The sequence below is a fragment of the Theobroma cacao genome, chromosome 9, assembly GCF_053813885.1.
Source record: "Theobroma cacao isolate CCN51 chromosome 9, ASM5381388v1, whole genome shotgun sequence".
Lineage (NCBI taxonomy): Eukaryota > Viridiplantae > Streptophyta > Magnoliopsida > Malvales > Malvaceae > Theobroma > Theobroma cacao.
The window spans coordinates 11,170,697-11,193,896 of NC_142647.1; the positions used below are offsets into that span (position 1 = coordinate 11,170,697).

Consider the following 23,200-nt stretch of genomic DNA (forward strand, 5'->3'; position numbering starts at 1 on the left):
GAATTTTATTTAGATTCCGGATCAAATTGAGTTTTGTAATAGATACTCATGTTATATATAATTTAATATATCACGTTTGAATTAAGCATTAAGTGTAGGTTTAATAGGTGTGATTTCACTGTCAATTCTCGTCATTACATGTATCCTTATTGGAACATGTTTTACAAAAGCTACATGTTACGTGTTACTACTTTTGAGTTTTTTTTTTTGAAAAAATTAATTTCCATTGTTTTAGATCAAGAAACTAGGTTTTCAGGTAATAACAAAAATAAGAAAAGTACGCTATTTTGGTTAAACTGACACTAGAGTTCACTTTGTACAAGTAATGACAATGACAAAACGCCACTCCAAAAAAAAAAAAAAAATGACGAAACGCGGAGAAAGCCTTCAGTTACAATACTGCCAATACGGGCAGTTAAGTAATTTAAGAGCCCCGAAAGGGCATTTATTTCGTAGTCCCTTCCACAACCAACTCCAAGCAGAAGAAAAAAGAAAAAACAATGAAAATCCTCCAAACGCTTTTTCAAAAAACACGCACCGAGAAACCAACCTCTTCCTTCTCCCCTGCCCCCTCCCTTCTTCAATCTCCTTCTCTCTATATATAAATAACATACCTTTACTTACTCACATACTTTGCTTTTTTAATAATCAGGATAAATATTAAAAGAAACAACGAAATATGGACTCGCCGACCTCGGCAGGGGATTCATCGACGGCACGGATCGTGGCTCGTTCCTCGATGATGGACTCGATAAGAGCTTGCGGCTTGTCGGGTTTAGCCGGTGTTAGGATCGATAAGGAAGTCCTCAGACGGCGGCTTTTGATGCCAGAGTATCTACGCCTTGCGATGCTGGATTCCATTAAGAAAAAAGACGTCGATGGCGGGGACCAGCATTTCCGTCTACATGGCTCCGACGATGTTCCCTGTCCTGAATCCCCTATGGTCGTTTTCATTAACCCCCGTAGCGGCGGCCGTTATGGGCCCATCCTTAAAGAGCGTATCAAGCAACTAATCAGCGAAGAACAGGTAACACTTTTTTATTTTTCTTTTGGTTCGGGAATTTCCTAATACTATGTATTTTTTTTTGAAGAATTGGTAATTTTGTAAATGTAGGTGTTTGACCTCCACGATGTGAAACCGCATGAATTTGTACGGTATGGACTTGCTTGCCTTGAGAAGTGGGCTAACAACGGTGACCGTTGTGCCAAAGAGACACGTCAGAACATGAGAGTTGTGGTATGTTTTTACCAACTTTTAAACTTGTCTTTCTACGCTGTTGTTTTAGAATGTTCTAATTGGTATTTTACTGCTTTAGTTTAGTTACAATTCAGTTGTTATTTTTTTTGTTACTTGCTTTTTTTACTTCTGAAAGAGTTAAAAAGTGATTTTTTTTAATTTAAAAGTAAATTATGTTTTTTGACCAATTAAGATCAAAATGTACTAAGTGTTTATGAGGAATAAAGTACATGATTTTATTTTTATACTGAATGCTTGTGTTGAAACTCATTAGTTTGCTTTAAATCAACTATGATTTTGTTTTTGTAGCAATTTTCTAGAAAATAAAAAGCTATAGCAAAAGTAACTAACGAACAGAACATTCCAAGCTGATGTTGTAAGACTCTGTTTGAGTGGGCAGGTTGCTGGAGGTGACGGTACAGTGGGTTGGGTACTTGGTTGTCTTGGAGAACTTCATCAAAAAGGCCGGGAGCCAGTTCCTCCTGTAGCTGTCATTCCTCTTGGTACAGGCAATGACTTGTCTAGAAGTTTCGGTTGGGTAAGATATGCCTTTAAATTTTAAAATTTTATGTTGTCTACTGTTTTCGTCTCTTGCTTTGTTGATTCATGCTCTAAATGTTCACTGCAGGGAGGTTCATTTCCTTTTGCCTGGAAATCGGCTATTAAAAGAACTTTGCACAGAGCTACTATGGGTCCAATTTGCCATCTAGATAGGTGAGTATACACTTATTAAATGACGATTGGTACTATTTTTTGCTTCAGTGGCACACTGATAGCGTTTAGGTGATTGCTTATGTATACGTATGGATGATCCACCATGTGGTCAATAATCACTAGTGTTCCCAATGGTCTCCATCACTATTGAGGACTCAGTGTATGTTTCAGTTTCTTACAATTGAAAATGGGTTTGCACAAGACCTCATTGTTATATAAACCCTACTTTGTGGCTTAGTATAACATATTGTGGTTTGTCAATATAACTGGTACGATATCTGTAATTTGTTTCTTTGAAGATGCAGTTGGCATGTTGTGTTGCAAATGCCCGGCGGAGAAGTAGTTGATCCTCCCTATTCTTTGAAGGCTACAGAAGAGTGTTCTCTTGATCAGGTAGTGAATCTGTGTACTTTAAATCCTCTGTTTTTATCAATCAACTTCTCTTGCATGGCTATTTTTTGATGTGCAAACATTAATGCTTAATTGAGTTCTATGAAGGTTAATAAAGTTTTAAATGCTCTAGTTTAGAACTTTGGTCATTAGGTTACTGAATTGGGTATTTTTTGGATTCAAATATAATCTGAGGATATCATGTGATATAAGCATGTGTAAAAATGTGTATGTGTCTATATTTACGATATTAAATTATACAAACAAGTTTTTGAAAAGAAAGAGTCTTTTTAGGTCATAGATCAAAATAAGCTTTAATACAATATATAGCACAATATCAAATGAACTGTTGCATTGTTTATCTAAAACTGCTTCATTCTAAGTATTCAGCCTGGTCTACCATCTGGTTACTTAGACATGATGCAATACTGGGTCTTCTCTGTTTTCTTTTTCTTTTTATTCCTTTTTTTAAACCGAATATTTATTTCATTGTGATTTATGATCTTATGATGTGGGGTTTCAAATTCAAATGTGAAAAATCTTGTTTGTGACTGCAGACTTTGGAGATTGATGGGGATGTTCCTGACAAAGTGAACTGCTATGAAGGAGTATTCTATAATTACTTTAGCATTGGTATGGTATACTTGTTTTACTTCTAGATCTTGGTTATTGTAATTCCGTGCATGTGGAAATTCACTGGTTGGGAGCTGTACTGTCATCTTACAATTGAATATCATAATTTCGGCTTGTAGCTGTTTTTCAGTTTAGCTGCTATTATATTAAGACAAATAGAGTAGGGTAGTAGCATTCTAAACCTCAGACCCTAATAGAATCCATAGATGATCAAGATTTTATGTTGATTTTATCTGCTTTAGTCTAGTAAATTTAACTTTTTCACTCATCCAAATCTTAATATCCCTTACCCTCGCAATTTCACAAAAATTCATGAAAAAAGGGGGAGGAGGGATAGAGGGCGGGTTCATACTCATTTGTACTCAGAAAGGCTCAAGACAACTTGTTAAAGCCTATAGTGTTCCTATTCACTGATTTGGATAGTAATTTGCAAGACCCAAAAAAACTTTTGCAAAAGAAAAAACAAATGTAAAATTGGGAGTAATGAAAAGTTTAGATATCATGTTTTAAACTTTTTGTTATGAATGTGTTTATTATTATTATTATTATTATTATTATTATTATTATTATTGGTTCTTATGAATCTTCTTGTTTTCATTTTGCTTTCAGGAATGGATGCACAAGTTGCTTATGGATTCCATCATTTACGTAATGAAAAACCTTACTTTGCACAAGGTCCTATTACAAATAAGGTATGTTTGTTGGATTTGTTTACTCATTTAACTACAATTTCAAGAATGTTTTGTTTTCAATCTCTTGGTGTTATACTATCAATTGTATTTTTTTAGCGTGAAGTTTATTAATGGTAATACTACTATCTGCCAAACCTATATGGATCATCTACAGATAGGTATGTCGTTATTAGTGAATATGCATGCCATAGTCAAAAGTAGGGACGGGAAGTGATTGTCTTGTCTACATAGATTAAAGTCTTTCCTCAATCTGTACTTTGCGTGACTAAATATTTTGCACTCCAGTCTTGATACCTATATTTTAAAGATGTGCAAACTCCAAATTCTTTGACACGGAATGAGGAGGATGCATGAAAGGCTAGAAGCAAAACCAATTTACAACATAAAACTAGTGAGGTCTTATATGTTTTCCAGTCTTTCCTTGTGCTTTTCAAGCTAATAGAAGAGTTATGAAGTTCCTGTGTAAATGCTTGTAAATTTGGTTTATGCAGGACCTTTCACTGATTCTCCCGTTATTTCCATTAGGATTTCCACAGAATATATACTAGTCTCGCTAAAGTTAATTTACATTTAATTGCTGTGTGTGGCTTAATTTTAAAATTCAAATTATTAGTTTCTCTGCCCTAGTTAATCATTTGATTCTTTGGTAAAATTAATATTAGATTGTAATTGGTCCATATTTTGTGGCAGATTATCTACTCCGGTTACAGTTGCACTCAGGGTTGGTTTCTCACACCTTGCATGAGTGATCCAAGTTTAAGGTTAGATATTATGATAGTTGTTTAGTTTACATCTTGTCCTATAATGTGGGTGTTACTTTTTCTAAATAGCAATGATATGTTTATTTGTATGTTTATTAGCTTGCAGGTGTGTATGTAATGCAAGCATTTAGTTAAGGTTGGATTGTTCATTAGACAGTGTAGCAAATGCCCTGGCCTGATGTGGCATGGCACAAGACATAATAATCCTTACATGCAACACTCAGTTAGTTAAGGTTTGATTGTTCATTAGACATTGTAGCCAAGGCATTGTCCTTTGTACTGAGACAATGAGACAAGGTGTAAGACAGAAAAGTGCCTTCACCAAGCATAAGTCTTTGATTCCTCAGCTCATTATTTTAAAAAGTGAGATGTGCCTAATAGACATGCCTCCATGAAATGTCGCTCTACAATTTTTATTTTTTTGAACTTCTACTTTGAATTGACAATTTATGAATATTTGTACAAAAATAAAAAGGGTGCTATTTTCTATTTTGGTGCTTGTGCCTCGGGCAGTACAAAAGTCCTTCTACCTTGGGGGTGCCTTCTTACTTTGACCACATTGTTTTCGTGTCTCAATGTTTCTCAAATTAAGAAAACATCATTGCTATCATAAATACATGTGGTTTGCAAATGCTTGTTGAGTTAAACCAACAAGTTCCTTTTTAAATGTATTTTGCTTTAGTTGAGTACCCATGAATCCTATGCGAGAAAGTGTCTGTCTTCCTGTTAATGGTGTTCTGCACTCAATAATCATTTTTTTAAGGTAATATTTTTTTAAAATGTTTCCAAATGCAGGGGACTCAAGAACATTTTAAGGATGCATGTTAGAAGGGTCAATTGTTCAGAATGGGAGCAGATTCCAATCCCTAAAAGGTACATTTCAATGTATTTAATTTTACTTTTTGATACATAAGCATCCTAATCTTTGTCTTCATCTTTTTGATAGTTGTTGTTATTACTTATCAACTGTTTGCTGTCATGGTTTCTATGTAACCTTTACACTAATGTGCAATGAACATCTTTTACATCCATAAATACTTCTTTTTTAGAACATTCTGCAAAACAAGCTATTACTAAAGTTACTATGACAGCAAGTATATAATTAGGTAGAACATTTCTACCCCTGGTATGGTTTATGATTTAATCATCCTCTAACATTATGCTACTTGTTTTTAGCGTGAGGGCCGTTGTTGCTTTAAATCTTCATAATTATGGAAGTGGGAGAAATCCATGGGGTAATCTAAAGCCAGAATATTTGGAAAAGGTATGGTACATTTCTTCAGGTTACTTAATATTACTCTTTGTACAATGTTCATAGTACCGTCTCTGTGTGTGTGTGTTTTGGGTATATTTGAAGTGTTTGCTTCGGCTGTTGCATGTTTGATGGTTGGATTTGGATTTCAAAGGTTGAGCGATAAAGAGAAATTTAGCTCCATAGTGGAAACAAATGTTTTTTGCTTGCTTTATTTTGCAATTTTAAACAACTTTGGCTTGGTTTTTTGCAAGATTGGAGCTTTTGAACCTACTTTAGAATTCAAAATTGTTATGGCCAATGATCGTACTGGAAGATTTTAGTGAACTGGATGGATGCTATGTAGTTGTACACTTTTAAGACATGGTTGTAGTTGCAGATGTCACCCTTTCCGTCTAACATGATCCAGGCACTGGGAATGATTTCTCTCAGGGGTCAAAATCTGTGAAAACTGGGCAATTTGTGTTATTTTAATCCATCAGTCTTGTTTGGCAAAAAAAATCAATGGCTCTTTGAAATATTATCTTGATAATGATGATTTATTGGCTTTGTTTTATTTGAAAATGCATGAGTTTAGATGGTTGTCTTGACATGTATTGTAGAATATAAATTTAAAATTGTGAGAAAGGGTGAACAGCCATTTGATATTTTGCAAAACGAAAAAAAAAATAATAGTAATAAAAATGAAAGATGAGAGTATATCTTAATGAACCTTTACAATGTTCCAATTTTTATATTGAAGTAACATAAGTCAATAATGTGAATTCTGAGGGGAATTGAAATGAAATGACCATTTCACTTTTGATGCATTAACATGAATTTAGCCTGAGGCCTGTTTAGGTTTGTTAAATTTTCAAATTAAGATGGATCTTGGTTAGACTTAGATGAAAGGTATGTTATTTTAATCATATGTAATTAAAGGTTATGTTACTTTAATCGTATGTAATTATAAGAAAATTACATAACTTTTAACTGTTGTCAGCTTAAAATGACAGGTCATAAATAGATATTTCTCAAATGTAAATCATAGTTCCACAAAGGATTCTGGTAGATGTTACTGCCAAGGTTTTTAATTAATACTGCATATTTTTCCTTGATTATGCAAACTTAATTGCTTTCAATTTAGATCGGAGTTACGTGATATTTTTGTGTACTATTAAGCTTATCAAGAGGCTTGATGAATTCAAAATCTGAAATGATTGCCTCAATTTTATTGTTCATTTTTCAGAGAGGCTTTGTTGAGGCCCATGCTGATGATGGTCTTCTAGAAATTTTTGGCTTAAAGCAAGGATGGCATGCATCATTTGTAATGGTTGAACTCATCTCGGCAAAACACATTGCGCAGGTAGTGTAAACAAGTCAGAGTCGGTTAAACATAAGAGTCTAGAAGTAGTACAAAATTAGATTGGACTGATAGGGCTGATAATAAGAATGCTTATTTGGAAAACTAAAATTATGTCCGTGCTAGGTACTGAAAACAAGAAAAAAAAAAAGCTTGATAATCACTAGAAGTTGTCTTAAACACTCCTAGTGAGTGTTAGATAAGAAGAGAAAAACATGCGTATCTTGAAAATGTGGTATGCTGATGAATTTTGCTGATATTTTTCAGGCTGCATCAGTTAGGCTGGAGATAAGGGGTGGGGAGTGGAAAGATGCATTTATGCAGATGGATGGGGAGCCATGGAAGCAGCCGATGAACAAGGAGCATTCAACATTTGTGGAAATTAAGAGGGTGCCTTTCCAGTCACTAATGATTAACGGAGAGTGAGTTTGGCATCAATGTAAAGAGCGTGCTTGTAAATTATATTTGTTTTCTCCAGTGGGCACTGAGAAACGATGAGCAAAATACATAGGAATAGGGAGTCTGTTGTATCAAATTCATTAGCCAGCCAATTCCATATTTATCTTTTCAAGTGCTGCAGCCGTCACTTTTTTTTTTTCCTTATGCTTACAAACTTCACCAGGTCTTACTAGCCCTTGCCTGCCGACTCTAATGAATTTGGTAAAACTCTTATCTGGTTATTGTAATGTTGAAACTAATCCACCGGGGCAGCCCTACCCTTCTTGTGTATTATTATGAAGAGATTTAAGAAAATTTTAAAAATCGTCACTTTTATTCTCAAAATTTTCTTTTCGGGAGTTTTTTTTCTAAATAATTATTAAATTGATTCAATTAAGAATTTAAATTTTTATTATTCTTCGATTAAATTTTTTAAACAACATCAGAGAGTTAGATATGCACAAAAAAATTAAATAGGTAACAAAAAGAGTGAGCTAAGACAACATACCCTAACTGGACTTAAGTCTGTCTAAGTTAAGTTCGACCTCAACTAGAGTCGGGTCGGTTCAAGGTTGGATTCGGCCCGCTCTTCTTTTTATTTTTTTCTCATTTTGCTGCTTTTCCTACTCCAAAACCACACCATTTTGGGAGTCTTATAAAAACTCTAGCCTAATCCTAACTATAAACTCCTTTTTTCCACCTCATTTTCTCTCCTTTTTTCTCACTAGACCAAGCTACGGCTCAACACAACTCTGTCGACAAATTTCGATTGTAGATGTCAAGTTTTTTTTAAAGATGTCAATGGATAGGGTACTCGTTAATTTTAAAATATATAAATTTGAACCCTATTAAGTTATAGGATACTTGAATCCTATAACTATTTAGATATTTTTGAAATTTATTACCTTAACTTGAACTCTAATATATATTCACTACTCGATAATTACCTAAATTTGCTTAAAAACTTAGTTATGTTAAAAAATTTTATTTAACTCTTCTATATTTGAGTCCAAATAATTCTCCTATATTGGAGTCATCAAGCCTCAATGCTTCAACTCATAAACAAAAACAATGTGAATCAAAATATCCAAGACTCAATCCTAAAGAAATGAATATTTTTCAGTACATAATTAATAATTGATGAATTGGAATCAATGAAACATGGTTTAGCACAACTTTTGGACTATTGCAAGTCTTTTTTTTTTTCTTGATTTACATGTTCTATAAAATTATTTTTTATTATCAATTTTTTGATTGTTGGTTAAGTTCAACATATTAGTTTTTTAAATTTTTAACTTTTATTTTTCCTTTTTTAGCCCCTTCAACAAAAATTAGCTAGCTTCGCCCCTATATAATAGTAATTATATTCCTTATAAATTAACCTAATATATAAAGTATGTATATTAAAAGACATTGCAAGTTGATCAATAATCATACTTTCATAAATTAATTTAATTAATTCTATAAGTTTGTCCTTAATTACATAAAATTAAAAACAAAAATAAGTTGCAAAACTATTTTAATCTCATAGGCTCTTTTTAGGTATATATATATATATATATCTTACTATAAGTTTACATAAACAAAGGTATATATTATAATTAATAATTTGATGATTGGCATTAGATAAGATAACATCTCCATCATCATTGCAAACAATAAAACCAGCACCAACAAATTTTGCACTGTTAAAATCAAATACAACTGCATCAGAGTATAGCCAATTCCCTTACATTCTCATCAACATGTCCAAGCTCAAACTCAAAACTCCATCTTCACCACTAGCCACCGACACATTAGCTTCTTGGTATTGTTGAATGATAGCATATTCCATTTGCAACACATCTCCAAGTTCAATCCTATGGTTTTTATATATATATATATGTATTAGAATTTCGAGTTTTCCATAATGCCCATAGGACACCACATATATCCTCTAAAACATCTTTCTCCATTTGATCGCAAAGATAATTGAACCAATTATAAAGAGAGGAAAAACACCTTGACAAATCTCGAAAGCCCCACTTCGAAACCAACCATACAGCTCTTGAGAAGTCACATGACATCAGCAAGTGAAAATCCATTTTAGCTACGTTAAAGCAAAATGGATACAACGGCTCAACATTTATTCTTCACTGAATAAGTGCATTTCGTGTAGGCAAAATATTTTTTAAACATCTCCACATGAAAAGGCCTAACTTGCGAGGGAGGTGAAACTTCCATAATCTACCCCACATAGGATCAACATTATTTGAATTGCCACCAGTTTGGGGTTTCGAAGATGAAAATAAGATGTGGTACCTAGACTTGACCCGAATAAAGACCATGTCCCTCATAAAACCAAATTTGGCGATTCATTGGTTTCTGATAACTTAGAGGAATAGAGAGAATAAAGTTGCATTCAAATGGCAGAAAGCATTGATAAATCCTATCCTCATTCCAACCACCTATGTCAGCATCTATTAATTCGCTCACCTTTGTTAATTCTACTACATCATCAGTATAAGTAATGAATGGATTAGGTGTGTCATAAGGGATCCAACAATGTCTTTTAACCAAAATATTATTGTTGTTTCCTACTCTCCAAATTAACCCTTTCCTTAGTAAATCTTGACTTCCTCTTATGCTTCTCCAAAGATAGCTAAAATTGTTACCAAAGGGAGTATCCATAAAGTCAGTGTTAAAGAAGTATCTTGCTTTTAATACTTTAAAAGCTAAAGTAGGTTCGACCAATTGTAATCTCCAACCCTACTTAGTCAACATTGCCATATTAAAACTCTCTGAGCTTTTGAATCCTAAACCGCTAGACCTTTTGGATATACACAAAGATCGCCAACTTTTCCAATGAATTTTCTAGTCCTTCACATTTCCTCCCCACTGGTAACGAGCTATAATAGAATCAATTTTCTTGCATAATGAATCTGGGAGCTTAAAACAACTCATGACATAAGTAAGGGCAACCTGCGCAACAGATTTGATTAGAAACTCCTTTTCTGCAATTGATAGAAGTTTATTTTTCCAATTGGAGATCCCTTTTGCAGTCCTCTTTCACATACCTAAAAATCTGGTTTATAGAATCCCTACCAATCAATGGCATTCCTAAGTATTTACCTCCCTAATGCCCATTTTGGATACCAAGAATCTGACATAAACTTCCTTATCCTTTTCTCTAGTATTTTGACTGAAAAACACTATCAATTTCTCCATGCTAATCTTCTGTGTAGAGGTTTTCTCATACCATTCAAAAACTTTAAGAGCTTGAGCTTCAATACTCTTTGTCTTACCAAAGACCATGCTATTGTTTGTAAAAAACAAATGAGTCACATTCAGTCCTCAACGACATACCTCAATACTAGAAATGGTTTTTTAGAGCTTGGCATTCAACAACAGACAAGATAATGCTTCAGAGACTATTACAGACAAAAAAGGAGAGAGGGGGGTCTTCTTGCATTAATCCTTTAAATAGCACAAACCTATTTCCTCGAACTTTCATTCATAATAACCAAATAAGAAATCGTGGTTATACATTTGTTGTTCAATTTTCTACTTACGCAAGTGCACTATCGTTAACAAGTAATATAGTAATGAAGCAGAGTATCGTTCCTGCGGAGAATTGTTTAATTCCTACTGTTAACTACTAAAATTATAACACCCTAATTTTATCAAAACAATTAAAATAAAAAAGAAAAATTAAAACCAATAAACTAAAACAAAAATTAAATAGTAAATAAAACTCACTTAACTACTGAACCTAAGATTATAATATCCCACAATACTTCATCTGATTATTGTCTCTTTCTCTTAACTCAGTTTAATAGATTAAATTGCTAACTTAGAGTACTAAATTACTTATAAATTTCTGTCAAGTTTCTCATAAAATACTTATCCCAATTAATTTACTATATGTCTATGCAAATTAAATTGAAAAAAGATTCATTAGGTTTGTGCTCTAATCCTAGCTACGTATGGCTTATAAGTATATGCCTACCCTATATGCAAATCAAATCACTTAAGTAACTAAGTGCATTCGATCATACGCTATTTTATTTAAATTCTACCTAAATCTCCTTCGTCAAAGTTTAACCTAAGTTTCCAAATTAATCTAATTGGTAATCAGACAATTAGAGGCATTAAGAACAGAATAAAATAAACAACCTAAATTCATCAAATATAAATAAAAGAGAGAGAAATAATTCAAACTATATATTGAGTTCAATCATAATCTTAGGTAAACAATTTAGTTCCCTATCAAGTCACACATAATCATCGAATAAAGTTTAAGCATTAAAACCAAGAGAATAAAAGAATAACAGAAAGATAGAAAAAACTAAGGAATGTATTCTTGATCTCTAAATCTCCTTGAATTCTACAAATTCCTTCAATGACTATGTAGCTTGACTCTCAGATATCAATTTGGTGTTTTCTTCGTTCCCCATCAAGTCCTTCGAAAGGTTGTTTTTATAGGCTTTGAAGTTGATCAAGTTGGGTGAAGAAAAAAGTCAATTTCAGCCGTGATTTCCTTATCAGACTATGTAAGTCGCAGTTTTGCCCAATTAATTAACAGAAATCGTAATTGCTCTAGCACTGCTACAGTATGTACACTTTGACAAGATTTTTAACCACCTTCCATGCTGAACTGGGTGAAATGATAAACATAAAAGTTGTATATTTTTCTCTTACCTTTCTAATAGTTCAAGAATTGATTCAATTGAAGCTCTGTAGAGAAAGTTATGACTGAAATACCGAAATATATGTAGTGCAAGTCTGCACCATTAAATTGCTCTCCTTCTTTTACAAAAATTCTTTTTTCAAACACCTACAAAAGTACAAATAAATCAATAACATCCTATCTTAACCATATTAACACCAAATTAAACACAAAATTAACTAAGATTAGATTGACTCACCTAAAATAACTAATTTAAAATAATTAAATAAAATATACTAATTACTATGCATTACTACAAAAACTAAGCCAAATTATTATTAAAATTAAGCTCAAATAACTCTATGTTATAGAGTTATCAACATTGCATAATCATATCTAGCTATTTTTATTGAACCCTGTCTTGCACTTTATTTTTTCCCTAAATAGCCATTCAACCTTGTCATATGCCTTACTCATATCAAGTTTCAACGCAAAATTGCCAATTGAACCTTATCTCTTATTATGTAGAAAACGAATAATCTCATGAGCCATTACTACATTATAAAAAATAAGCCTACCTAGGACAAAAGCACTCTAGTTCTCTGAAACAATCAAAGGCATAATTGTTTTCAACCTATTAGTCAAAACCTTAGATGTAATTTTGTAAAGCATATTACATAGACTAATAGATCAAAACTGACTTACCTTTTTTGGCTAATATGTCTTCAGAACAAGCTCTATATGGGTATGATTAATATCTGAATTATCTAGTTTGCCTTTTAAAAAATCAATCACCAATCGATGCATGCAATCACCAATCGATGTATGCAATTACCCAATCACCCAATTTATCTTTCCAATGGTTCAAGAATCCCTTCATTTGGAGCTCTGTAGAGAAAGGTATGATCGAAATACCGAAATATATGCAGTGCAAGTCTGCACCTTGAAATTGCTCTTCTTCTTTTACGAAAATTCTTTTTTCAAACACCGACAAAAGCACAAATAAAATAATAACATCCTATCTTAACCATATTAACACCAAATTAAACACAAAATTAACTAAGATTAGATTGACTCACCTAAAATAACTAATTTAAAATAATTAAATAAAATCTACTAATTTCTATGCATTGCTATAAAAACTAAGCCAAATTATTATCAAAATTAAGCTCAAATAACTCTATATTATAGAGTTATCAACATTGCATAATCATATCTAGATATTTTTTACTGAATCCTGTCTTGCACTTTATTTTTTCCCTAAATAGCCATTCAACCTTATCATATGCCTTACTCATATCAAGTTTCAACACAAAATTGCCAATTGAACCCTATCTCTTATTATGTAGAAAACGAATAATCTCATGAGCCATTCCTACATTATCAAAAATAAGACTACCTAGGACAAAGGCACTCTAGCTCTCTGAAATAATCAAAGGCATAATTGTTTTCAACCTATTAGTCAAAACCTTAGATGTAATTTTGTAAAGCACATTACATAGACTAATAGAACAAAATTGACTTACCTTTTTTGGCTAATCTGTCTTCAGAACAAGCTTTATATGGGTATGATTAATATCTGAATTATCTAGTTTTCCTTTTAAAAAATCAATCACCAATCGATGAATGCAATTACCCAATTACCCAATTTATCTTTCCAATGGTTCAAGAATCGTTTTATTTGGAGCTCTGTAGAGAAAGTTATGACCGAAATACCGAAATATATGCAGCGCAAGTCTGCACCTTGAAATTGCTCTCCTTCTTTTACGAAATTTTTTTTTTCAAACACCTACAAAAGTACAAATAAATCAATAACATCCTATCTTAACCATATTAACACCAAATTAAACACAAAATTAACTAAGATTAGATTGACTCACCTAAAATAACTAATTTAAAATAATTAAATAAAATCTACTAATTTCTATGCATTACTACAAAAACTAAGCCAAATTATTATCAAAATTAAGCTCAAATAACTCTATATTATAGAGTTATCAACATTGCATAATCATATTTAGATATTTTTTACTGAATCTTGTCTTGCACTTTATTTTTTCCCTAAATAGCCATTCAACCTTGTCATATGCCTTACTCATATCAAGTTTCAACGTAAAATTGCCAATTGAACCCTATCTCTTATTATGTAGAAAACGAATAATCTCATGAGCCATTCCTACATTATCAAAAATAAGCCTACCTAGGACAAAAGCACTCTAGTTCTCTAAAATAATCAAAGGCATAATTGTTTTCAACCTATTAGTCAAAATCTTAGATGTAATTTTGTAAAGCACATTACATAGACTAATAGATCAAAACTGACTTACCTTTTCTGGCTAATCTGTCTTCAGAACAAGCTTTATATGGGTATGATTAATATCTGAATTATCTAGTTTGCCTTTTAAAAAATCAATCACTAATCGATGTATGCAATTACCCAATTACCCAATTTATCTTTCCAATGGTTCAAGAATCGCTTCATTTGGAGCTTTGTAGAGAAAGTTATGACCGAAATACCGAAATATATGTAGTGCAAGTCTGCACCTTGAAATTGCTCTCTTTCTTTTATGAAAATTCTTTTTTCAAGCACCTACAAAAGCACAAATAAATCAATAACATCCTATTTTAACCATATTAACACCAAATTAAACACAAAATTAACTAAGATTAGATTGACTCACATAAAATAAATAATTTAAAATAATTAAATAAAATCTACTAATTTCTATGCATTACTACAAAAACTAAGCCAAATTATTATCAAAATTAAGCTCAAATAACTCTATATTATAGAGTTATCAACATTGCATAATCATATCTAGATATTTTTTACTGAACCCTGTCTTGCACTTTATTTTTTCCCTAAATAGCCATTCAACCTTGTCATATGCCTTACTCATATCAAGTTTCAACGTAAAATTGCCAATTGAACCCTATCTCTTATTATGTAGAAAACGAATAATCTCATAAGCCATTACTACATTATAAAAAATAAGCCTACATAGGACAAAAGCACTCTAGTTCTCTGAAATAATCAATGGCATAATTGTTTTCAACCTATTAGTTAAAACCTTAGATGCAATTTTGTAAAGCACATTACATAGACTAATAGATCCAAAACTGACTTACCTTTTTTGCCTAATCTGTTTTCAAAACAAGCTCTATATGGGTATGATTAATATTTGAATTATCTAGTTTGCTTTTTAAAAAATCAATCACCAATAGATGTATGCAATTACCCAATTTATCCTAATATTTTTAGTAAAACAGAACAAGGAAGCCATCTGGGCTTAGAACCCTTGTTGGGTTCATCTGGAGCAAAACACACTTCACCTCTTCAAAACTAATCTCAGCATCTAAAGCTGTTATCATATCATCATTCAATTTTGTTTACACAAAGGCTAAGACTTCCTTTATCATTTGCAGATTAGATAAGATAAAAAGATTTAAAAAAAAATTATTTACTTCTCTTTGCAGTTCAGCATTTGAGTCTACCCATTCATCATTATCTTTTTTTAAAGCCCATGTTTTATTCTTCCTTCTTCTTTCAGAGGCTCTATTGTGGAAGAATTTCATATTCTTATCTCTCGATTTTAATCATTCAACAATGGATTTTTGTCTCCACATGGTTTTTTCCTCTTTAAGCAACCCATAAAGCTCTTTTTTTGCTTCTCTAAATTTGTTAACTTGGAACACCGAGCCATGTAACTTTTAAAGCTCCTCATGTGTATTTTTAATCTTCTCCTGTACTAATCCCAATAGATCCATTTTGTTAAACTTTATTTTCTTTCTAATTAAATGAAGTTTTTGTAATAACTCACTTGGGTGCTGCACATTACCACCCAACTTGTCATCAATTACGCGATTACATGTCAGTCATGTAGCCAAGCTTCTTTAAAGTGAAATCATTTCTTTCAATTAACTCGATTATGGTGGAAAAGATTCACTCTCAGGGCTAGATGATTCGAAGCACCCATATCTTTAGTAAAGACCACCACTTTGCGCACCTAAAGGTGTCATACGCAAGCTCGAGCAACTACGACGTTCCTTCTTATGTGGAAGATCCACGGATAAGCGCAAGATGTCCAAAGTCAATTGGTCTACTGTTTGTAAGCCCAAAAGATTTGGTGGGTTAGGAATCTCTAGCCTTTCTCATAGGAATCTTGCCCTTCTAGCCAAATGGTGGTGGCTTTATGGAACTGATAAAGAAGCTTTATGGAGACGTTTGATTGTTGGTAAATATGGGACTGATGACACTCATTGGACCCCTTCTGTTTCTAACACGTCGAGAATGTCGTTGATTTGGAAAAGCATCGTTAAGCTTCCATCCTATGATGGGGTTCATAACCTGATTGGTTTTCATGCTTGCCACTAGATTGTAGGGGATGGTAACACCATCCTCATATGGCTTGATAAATGGGTTGAGGACCTGCCCCTCTCCAACTATCCTCACATTTTCTCGTTGGTTACGGATAAGGACATTCGAGTCGCCGATGCCAATTCTAATGGGTCATGGTCTCTTAACTTCAAATGGGCACTTTTTTCTTGAGAAAAGTTAGACTATGAGGAACTTTTGTGTCAACTCTCTTTTGTTGTTCTTGTGCTGCGCAGGAAGGACAAACTTGTATGGAAGCATGACCCCCAAGGGATCTTCTCCATCAAATCTTTCTGTTCTAGGCTAAACGCCTATGATGATGATCAAACGGTATGGTTTCAATCTCTATGGAAGCTATCTATCCCTCATTAAGTTCAGTGTTTCTTGTGGCTTGTAGTCTTTAATGCAGTTCCTACAAAGACTTTCCTCTCCTCTCGTGGTGTTCATTTTAATTTTTATTAGCTGCGATGCATTTGGTGCGGTCTTGCTGAGGAGACTTGCTCGCACATTTTTCTCACATGTAATTTTAGTTGGCTTATCTGGGGTCTTGTTTTTCAATGGTGGGGTGTTGATTGGTGTGGCCCTTCCACCATTCCCGATTTTATCCAAGCTTGGTCCTTTTATCCGTTCATTGGTAATGTCTCTAACAGATGGATGATTGTTTATGGTGCTAATTTGTGGTCATTATGGCTTTCACGTAATGAATCCGTCTTCAATACCAATATTTGGGATGGTCTCCAAATCATTTTTCTCATTAAGTTGCACTCTATGTTCTGGATTAAAGCATGTGAAGGCGATGATGCCATCGATGAAATTGGTTGGTGGTCTGATCCTCAAAATTACTTGTGCTAGAGAACCCCCTTCCACCATCGATTTGGCGTTTCATGGTCACCACCCTTCGTTAGCAAGTTCAAATTTAATGTTGACGGCTCAACCAGAGAACAGTCAGGACTTGTTGGTTGTGGTTGGGTCTTGCGCAACTTGGACGGTTTTGTAGTAGGATTATTCTCTTCTCCACTCCGTTTGCATGACTCCAATTATGCGAAATTTATGGCCATCTTGCATGTTCTTTGCCTCTTTTTCGTCTTCACTTACTTCTCTTCCCATTTAATTGTTGAGTCGGATTCAAGGGTTGCTCTATCCTGGATTAACTGTGTCGAACGATGACCTTGGGATAAATGGCACATCTTCAACGAAATAGACTCACTATTACTTTCCGTTGGTAATGTGTCCTTCACTCATGTCTTTAGAGAAGGCAATTCATTCACTGACTCCTTAGCCAGGTATGGTGCTGATGCTTCTACTTCTTTCTCTGCTTGGTGGTAAACTCGTAAGTTGCTGTATGACTCTTACGTTGCAATCTTTCTTTTGCTCCTTTGTCAGTCTTATTTTTTAATGCTTTGAGCTCTCTCTCTATGTTGATGTTCTCCTCTTTTTGATGCTTCTTGTTAGTCTTTTTGTCGCAACATCTTGCCAACTGTTGCCTGCAGGTGCTTGTACTTATTGGCCTTTTGGCTTTCATTCACTATAGTCTTAGTGACTTTAATGAAATTTATTTTGGCTGAGCAAAAAAAAAAAAAAAAAATCACAAGTAGCCAATGCCTTATCAAGTTGGCATCTAGTGAAATCCTCCTCATCACGGTTATTCCACCATGTGAACCTAGGTCTTTTATAACCCAAATCACAGAGCTCACAATCATAACATGCATCCCTAAACTCTCGCATCCCTAGTTCTTTCCTGTCCAATCATCATTTTTTTTTCACTAGAGAAAAAAATCTCGTTAAAATCACCTAGACAAATCCACAAAAGATCGGATTGAGACTTTAAAGTTTTAAGGAGTTGATAACTCATATACCTTTCAGTGAAGCCTCTAAGTAAAGCCCCTCAACACAATTTTTGCATCAATGTGATTCTTAGAGTAAGATTTGATTGTTAGCACAATTTCCTTTCTCCATGCCGAAGCCAAGTCACTTGCTCTTCCAATTGCATCAACAAACAAATTGTAGTCCATACCGAAAGCCAACAGCAAACATTCCATCCCCACACTACTTTTTCTTGTTTCCATAAAAAATAAGACTTTTGGATTTTTGCTCCTCAAGTATTTGAGAAGCATTTGAATTGTACATGGGTTCTCGAGCCCACGACAATTTTGGCTCATAAGTCTTATTCATCTAAACGATGCTGGTTTCCCAGACCATTCTGCACCACTGGTTCAAAAGAATAGCTTCTCCCTTTTTTCATTCTTTTTCCTCCATTCTTTACCATATCTTTCTACTCTTCCACTTTTTTTTTTTTATCTTAGTGTACCATATTTAATGGCTTTCCCTACATGTATTTCGATATCGACCAGATTCCCAAGCCCCATATTTAGGTTCAAAACATCTTTCTGATTAGTCTCATATATCTTTTATGCCTGTTGTATCCCTGGTTGTGTATTAACATGTAACCTCTGTACCAAAATGTCATTATTGGACTCAAAAATATCTCTTTGATTATTCTCATATGTGCCATTCATCTGTTGAAACCCTGTTTGTGCATTAACATGTATCTCTTAGACCATACTGTTATTATTTGACCTTAAAGCATTTTCTTCTTAGCTCTCTTCATTCGTGTTAACGCTTGGCCCCACCCCAGAACCAACAACATCGTCCTCCACTATGTCTCCATTCCTCGAATCTCGATCATCATCATATTGTGTTTTCAGTATCTCATTTAGTGTACTCGACATAAACATGGTCCCTTCATGTTGTCTACTATTATTTGCTCCACATCTAGTTCTGTTATCACTCTTTTGGTTTTGCTTTTGGTTAACACCTTCAATCACTATTTCAATTGATCTGTGCCTAGGTAGTGCTACTAAAAAACCCCATACTAGTTTCTAACCTCGACTCCTTTCTTATCGACACAATGGGTTTCACAATCCCTCTCCCATATGACTAACTAACCTGCATCTAAAACAAAATTTAGGGAGCTTTTCATATTGAAAACTCACCCATCTCACTTGACCATCACCCATTGGAATCATTATTCCTCGACATAATGGTTTTGACAAATGAATTAAAACCCTAACTCGAAGAAAACCGTCTCGAAGGTCCCCTCCATCACCATCCACTTTCGCAAAATTCTCCACCGAATTACCAATCACCATTGTAGTGTTTTTAACCATTAATTTAATGGGAAACCCAAGCACATGAAACCAAAATTCTTCTTGTCCAAAATCCACCTTTTCTGGTTTCATATAGTCTGTATCAAAGTCTTTGATTACAACAAGATTGCGATCAAAACTCCACGACCTTCTAGCCTAAACTTTTTCTAGGTCCCCCTTCTCTTGAAATCTGAACAAAAACATATTTTGCCTAATCTCTTCTAGGTTTTGAAATGGTCTTCAACATTTTTGTCACCGCATCATTATTTATTTTCTTGTTCTCCCAGATTGAGCCTAAAAGACAAAAGTCCCATTTATCACTAGAGGGCTCTTTTCCATCATTAAGATAGAACTATAAACGTCCAATCTTAGCCTATCAAATGAAAGTTTTTCCACTTGTCTTTTAAAGCTTCCATAATCTCTAATAAAATCAGTTTGCAGAGCCTATAACTAAAAAACAACCCTGGCAAACCTTGTTAAACACGAGACGGCCCTCCCCTAAATCCTAAGTCAGGGAAACATTAAATCATTAACATTTATTTCAAAGTACTTTTACTTATTGTCTAACAATCATTTAATAGTGCTTACCCGATAAACCAACCCACATTCGAAACTTGAAAAATGAATAAACTCCACAAGTTAAAAGAGAAAACTCATAGAGAAAGGAAATGGAAAAGTTCCTTTTGATAAATTTGATTTTCTGATGTCCTTTTTATTTATTATGATTCTTTTATGTTTTGATTTTTTTTTCTTTTTTACATATTTTTTAAAGCAATTATTACAATTTGAATCATTTAACCCAAAACCCAAATGGTAGATCAAGCTTGTTAAAGATAATTATATAAAATATCTAATCAGAGTTATACTACAATTATATTAGTTAGAGTTAGATTATTAATAGGATATATATATATATATTACGTTTGGAATATGTACAATGTTGTTTTTTAACATGGCAATAGAGCTTTAAGTTTGATAGATTGAAATTTTCTCTTCATACTATTAGAGTTATTCTAAAAGCCACTTTAGTTGTTGGTAATTATTGTTTCACACTTGTTCCACATTGACAACTCCTATCTCATGCACTGATTGCCTATGTATTAATGTCTTCTACCATTGTAGCTTATCTAACTAGAGATGGCAATGGGTACCTTGTAACAAGGTACTTGTGGGTACTTGACCCGATTATATAAGGTTAGGGTACCTTATAATTGGATTCGAGTAGGGTTTGGGTAGTAATTTCATTACTCATATTAGGTTCAGGAAGGGTTCGAGTACTACCCCTTGGGTACTTGATATCCGAACTTGATTATGTTTTTTTTGTAGTTTCATGTAATTAAAGACAAATTTATATTATTAATTAAATTAATTCATGAAACTATGTTTATGAATTAACTTGTAATATCTTTTAATACATATACTTTATATATTGTGTTAATTTATTATGAATATAATTACTATTATATATATACTTTTAGTATATATACTTTAAATATAAATATATTTATTTTTTATTTTGTGTTAATGTTATAAAAATTATAACTTATAAAATTAGTAGATATATATCTTTGCGTATATAAACTTATAAAATATATACCTAAAAAAAATTGTGAGATTAGAATAATTTTGGAACTTGTTTTTTTTTTAATTTAATGGACAAATCCATATATTTAATTAAACTTGTAATGTTTAAGTTGTTGTTTGAATATTTGTTTTTAGTTATTTAAGTTGATATTTCAGATATTTGTTTTTGATTATTTAAGTTTAAATTTTATTATTTGTATGCTTTTATAAATTTAATTATTAGTGAATTATATGAAATATGAATGGAAATATTATTCTATATAGATATGGGTATGGATTTGAGTTCGGGTAATTGGGTACCCATGAAGAGCATTTTAATAATTTTTTATATAATCAGATTTTTAAACGGATTCAGGTAATTATCGAGTGATAGGTATGTATTAGTGTTCGAGTTAGGGTATTAAATTTAAAAAATATTTAGGTAATTATAGGGCTCGAGTCCTTCACTTATTAATCGAATTTGGGTCCAGGTACCTTACCCGTTGACATCCTTGTGTATGACACATCAGCTGTCACGTGTCTTTGTAACATCATTTTAAGTCAACTATTGTGTTCTGTCATGTTATCTGTTTGCGATGAAAGGACGGACCTAGAAATTTTTTTGAATAGTGCCATAACTAAAATAATAATAATAATTAAAAAATATAAATATGTTAAAATCCATAAACTAGAAGTTTTAACATTAAATTAAAGAAAATGTAAATTTAGTATATTCATGATAATATTAGTAGAAACACTATCAAATATATATTCTTCAATATATTTCACCAAGTAATCATTTATCTACTCGTCATTCATTCAATTGCGTAGCCTGTACTTTATAAATTTCATTACTAAAAAAGCTCTTTCAACTGACGTTATTGCAATTGATAAGACCATTGCAAGTATTACTAGCAAATAAACCAAAGGATACATAATATTTCTATTTGTCTCAACCATCTTCCTTGCAAGATCACCAATTTCATTGACTTCAATAAATTCCTCATTCAAACATAAGTCTGATATATAGTTTTCAAGTTGACTTTCAAGCACCATTAAATCCATTGTTGAAAAATAAAAAAGATACAATTGAGCCATACAAATCAATCTTTTTTTGTTTAAGGCAAAAAAATGAATTGTTAGGATGTAAGCATGCAATACACTAAAATAGCTCCATGTTCAATTCAGTGAAACAATTGTTAAGCTCCTCAAGTTGCAAATGTAAAACTTCATTCATTATATCAAAATGATAATGATGAAAATTTGATACTTCTGGAGCTTTGCTTCTTGATCTTCCTCGAAGCACAAATGTGGTATCCATATTTGAAATTGCTATTTCATTACGGGTTTCAAGAATAGGATTTGAATTTTGGAGAGGGAGAGTAGTTAAGATTTTGACTTTTTTAATAAAATCTTAAATTATAGGAAGAAAATTTCTTTGTTTTTTCATGTAATATTAAATATTAATATATAATTACATTTTGATAAATTTAGTTTGACTTGAAGTCTTTAACCTTACTCCCTATAAAATTTAAAACAAAGTTGTGGGTTTGTTAGTATTATTATCTACATAAAACTCTAAATAAGTAGTATATAAAGTAATTTTTTTTTATAAATTAGTGGTATCATGTGACACTACTAACCTTAGGGTAGGTTCGCCCATGCTGTGATGTGTTTCGTCACATCATCCTTTGACAACATGTTTTGCCTTGTTATTCATCGTGTCACTTATCACGTGTTCCATTAGGTAATATCCTTTTGTACCATATTTTGCCATGTCACTTTTTATGTCATGTTTCGTCATTGTAGACACCTTTTTTTTTTCCCAAATAATGAATAATGAATAAAATAAATAAAAACTGGAAGCATGCTTGGCCTCCATAGTCAACAATCTACACAGAGCATTGAATGCTCCTTGGACAGTCGGATTTGAGGTCACCTCCTGTTGATTTTCTTTGACTTGGAGGTTTCTGATTGTCCAAAAATTTGGACAATCAAGTTCTATAAGA

At 32.8% G+C, this 23,200-nt stretch overlaps 1 protein-coding gene across 2 annotated transcripts; it reads left to right on the forward strand.

Annotated features, from left to right (window-relative positions):
* Positions 1–468: 468 nt before the first annotated feature.
* Positions 469–7,592, forward strand: DGK4 (diacylglycerol kinase 4). Of its 2 annotated transcripts, none has more exons than XM_018128264.2 (12): positions 469–1,027; positions 1,115–1,237; positions 1,638–1,775; positions 1,866–1,951; positions 2,251–2,344; positions 2,899–2,974; positions 3,584–3,666; positions 4,357–4,427; positions 5,223–5,300; positions 5,604–5,691; positions 6,908–7,024; positions 7,289–7,592. In XM_018128264.2, the coding sequence occupies exons 1-12, from the start codon at positions 680–682 to the stop codon at positions 7,445–7,447; spliced, it is 1,461 nt and encodes a 486-aa protein (XP_017983753.2). In that variant the 5' UTR covers positions 469–679; the 3' UTR covers positions 7,448–7,592. The 2 variants fall into 2 exon arrangements, with proteins under 2 accessions (XP_017983753.2, XP_007014018.3); XM_007013956.3 differs by having other exon boundaries at positions 470–1,027; positions 2,257–2,344.
* The last annotated feature ends 15,608 nt before the right edge of the window (positions 7,593–23,200 follow it).

Coding starts and splice junctions, on each gene's coding strand:
- DGK4 (XM_018128264.2), top strand. CDS start 680: ATGGACTCGCCGACCTCGGCAGGGGATTCATCGACGGCACGGATCGTG. Junction 1,028..1,114: donor AACTAATCAGCGAAGAACAG/GTAACACTTTTT, acceptor TTGTAAATGTAG/GTGTTTGACCTCCACGATGT. Junction 2,975..3,583: donor CTATAATTACTTTAGCATTG/GTATGGTATACT, acceptor TTTTGCTTTCAG/GAATGGATGCACAAGTTGCT.